At 35.5% G+C, this 2923-nt stretch overlaps 1 protein-coding gene across 1 annotated transcript; it reads left to right on the top strand.

Moving 5' to 3' along the window:
- The first annotated feature begins 394 nt into the window (after positions 1-394).
- LOC149176496 (ethylene-responsive transcription factor ERF039-like) lies at positions 395-1223 on the top strand. Its single transcript, XM_089423134.1, has one exon. The coding sequence runs from the start codon at positions 538-540 to the stop codon at positions 1102-1104; it is 567 nt and encodes a 188-aa protein (XP_089279260.1). The 5' UTR covers positions 395-537; the 3' UTR covers positions 1105-1223.
- Positions 1224-2923: the final 1700 nt, after the last annotated feature.

Here is a 2923-nt window from a genome sequence, read left to right as displayed (position 1 = left end):
TGACAGATACAGTAAAGTGTTTCTTCTGTTGGTGACTATTTGATGGAGGACAAGACATCATTACCTTATATCGAGTTGCGGTCGTGCCTGGAAGGGGCAACTGCAACGAAACGTACAAATTTGAACGCCAACTAAGTTCTCATTGGAAAGTCGGATGAAGGGAAGTAGCCAATGGATTTCTGGAATATTCCAGATTAGCCTAGTCCAAACGTTCTAGTTCTGACTCGACCAAGACACATTCACACCAACGAAAATCTGTTCCATCCTTTTAATTCTAAATCCCCTGCGCGGAAATTTCTTAGACCACACCACAAAGGATTCCATTCACTCCACACGTTTTTCAGGCTCTATAAATCTGTTGGCAGTTACAGCAAATACTCTCACCCCGCAGACATTCACTTGCTCAAGTGCAGTAGCTACCACCATCTCTGTGATTCCCGAATTCAGATCCCCTCACTATCACACTACTTCCTCCCTTGGAACGACATAAAACTTTACCCGCACTTCCTCAGTGCGACTCGCCTGCAAAATCTTGCAATGACTAAACCCTCGCAAAACCCGAGCTGCCGCATCAGTCCCAAAAGCTGCTCACTGAAGCCGCGGCAGTTCAAGGGAATCCGGATGAGAAAATGGGGGAAATGGGTGTCGGAAATTCGAATTCCCAATTCCAGTGGCAGAATTTGGTTGGGCTCCTACGACACCCCGGAAAAAGCTGCCCGTGCATATGACTTTGCCGTCTACTGCCTCAGAGGATCCACGGCCAAGCTCAATTTTCCCCACTCACCGCCCAAAATTTCCTGCGCTTCGTTTCAATCACCGCCGCAAATTCAAGCCGCGGCGGCCAAGTTCGCTGCGGAAGAATTTCAGCTTCGTTCGGAAAACGGCGCGGCATCATCGTCGGCCAGTTTAGAAGCGGGATGTGGCATTGACGGCCAATCGTTTATTTCGGAACGGAGTACGACCTTTGGGGATTCCGTTCCACTTGAGGGTACGAACGGTGGCGGGTTGCTAAACGTAGAGGATATTCCTCCGGTGGATGTGTCAATGGAGGATTTTGGGATTCTCCTCCAGCAGTCGGAAGACTGGGACTTGGGGATTTTTTAATCTTTCTTCCTTACTGCTGAAATTCTACCATGTGAACTCAATTAAATTATATTATTAGTTGATATGTTGATGTGATTGATGAGATTATAACCCCTTTCGGAAATTAGTGATATTTTTTTTTGGATTTTCCGGCATATTTTTGGTCAAAATAAATTTGTTTATTTTTTTAAAAGGAGGGGATGAGTCCTTTTTAAGAAGTTATATATTAATCTAGATTCACAATTTTTACATACATACAGAAGCGAGATGTTTACAATAGCGTTAACATGTGTGGAGGGTCGAACCCCTGTGGGGAGGCTATTAACCAGCCATCCTTTTCACGCGGGATGCCCATGTGCAAAAATAATATGTGGTATTGTATATTTGGATTTAACATTTTGAAAAATCTAGGAAGTATTTTTATTGTACAGAAGTCACTCATCAAATTTATAGTTTCAATAAATTTCTACAAAATTCTAGACAAATTAAAATAAATTTCTGGTGAAATTTTGATTTGTGTTATTGTTTCTTTTCAGCATGAAAAAAGCTTTATGATTGTATTATATGCATCCAACAAAAAATTACAGCAATTCATATGGGGACCACCAGATATCGCTGTATAGATGATCATAAGCACATGGAGAGAATGGATTTAAGGAGCCATATCAGATCTGGAAAAGATATGAGGTATAGAGAAATATTGCTAGCAGCACCTATGCATAGAATGTTAGTTCAATTGTCGGCCTCATATGCCAAAGATATTTTTGGAACAAAAAACAACATAGGAGTCAAAAGCTTAGGAAAAATAGATAATCGTACCAGATAGAGATCACAATATAGAGCATGTTATTGTATATTTAGATTCAACACTTTGAAAAATCCCTGAAACATTTTTATCGTACAGAGTTCACACATCAAATTTATAATTTCAATGAATCTCTATAAAATTCTAGACAAATTAAATTAAAAAATAAACTTAAAAAAAAAAATCAGACTTCAAACAAATCAATCAATTAAATCTAAAATAACGGCCACTCTTAGATTTTGATTTGTATAAAATTAATTGATATATATTTTTAACCACTTGTAATTCAAAAATGATAGTTGCCCGAAACCATTTCTATGGTCGCTCGCTTCACAAGCGAAGTCGAAGGGAATATTCACATATATACACGGCAAACGTTTGAGCAAGATGATCAGCTTGGAATTTGTCTTCCATTTATCAGTTAAACATTTGTGTTTTTTCTTAAATTTGAAATTTACAAGGTGAAAGTTATTACCATGAGAGATTTCCGGAAGTACGGTATTCATGAGGTGAGGTATCTATTTTTAATTTTGCTATTTCACAGTGAAATTTCTAAAAGGAAATTTAATAATGAAGTCTAGATTTAAAAAAAATAAAAAAAATAATTGAAATGGTAAACAAATGTAAACTTATATTTATAATAATTAAAAAAATTGAAACATAACAAAAGGAAAATTATATATTTAAAAATATTAATATTTTTATTATAAATTATAAAATAAATAAATTAAATATATTAAAAAAATATTTTCACATATATATATATATATAAAATTTACAATATAATATAAAAACATTATACATAAACTATATCTTAAATCTAAAAAAAATTCTTATAACAGTGAGCGAAAACATAAACAAAGTGAATATGACCCATTGTTGACTTAGAGGCAAAGCATGATCTGAAATTGCGTTCATTTACCAACTCAATGTTGCCTTCAAGTGCAAATTATGATCTAAAATTGCTTTCTTTTGCCTTCTATTTACTATATACTTTACTAGCCTTTATATATTATAAGCCTCATTCTACCCATG

The sequence above is a fragment of the Pinus tabuliformis genome, chromosome 4_1 (assembly GCF_031772625.1).
Source record: "Pinus tabuliformis cultivar Carrire ecotype Pingquan chromosome 4_1, CPIR1, whole genome shotgun sequence".
NCBI lineage: Eukaryota > Viridiplantae > Streptophyta > Pinopsida > Pinales > Pinaceae > Pinus > Pinus tabuliformis.
The sequence above is the reverse complement of the archived record's forward strand: the minus strand, read 5'-3'. Positions and strand labels throughout refer to the sequence as shown.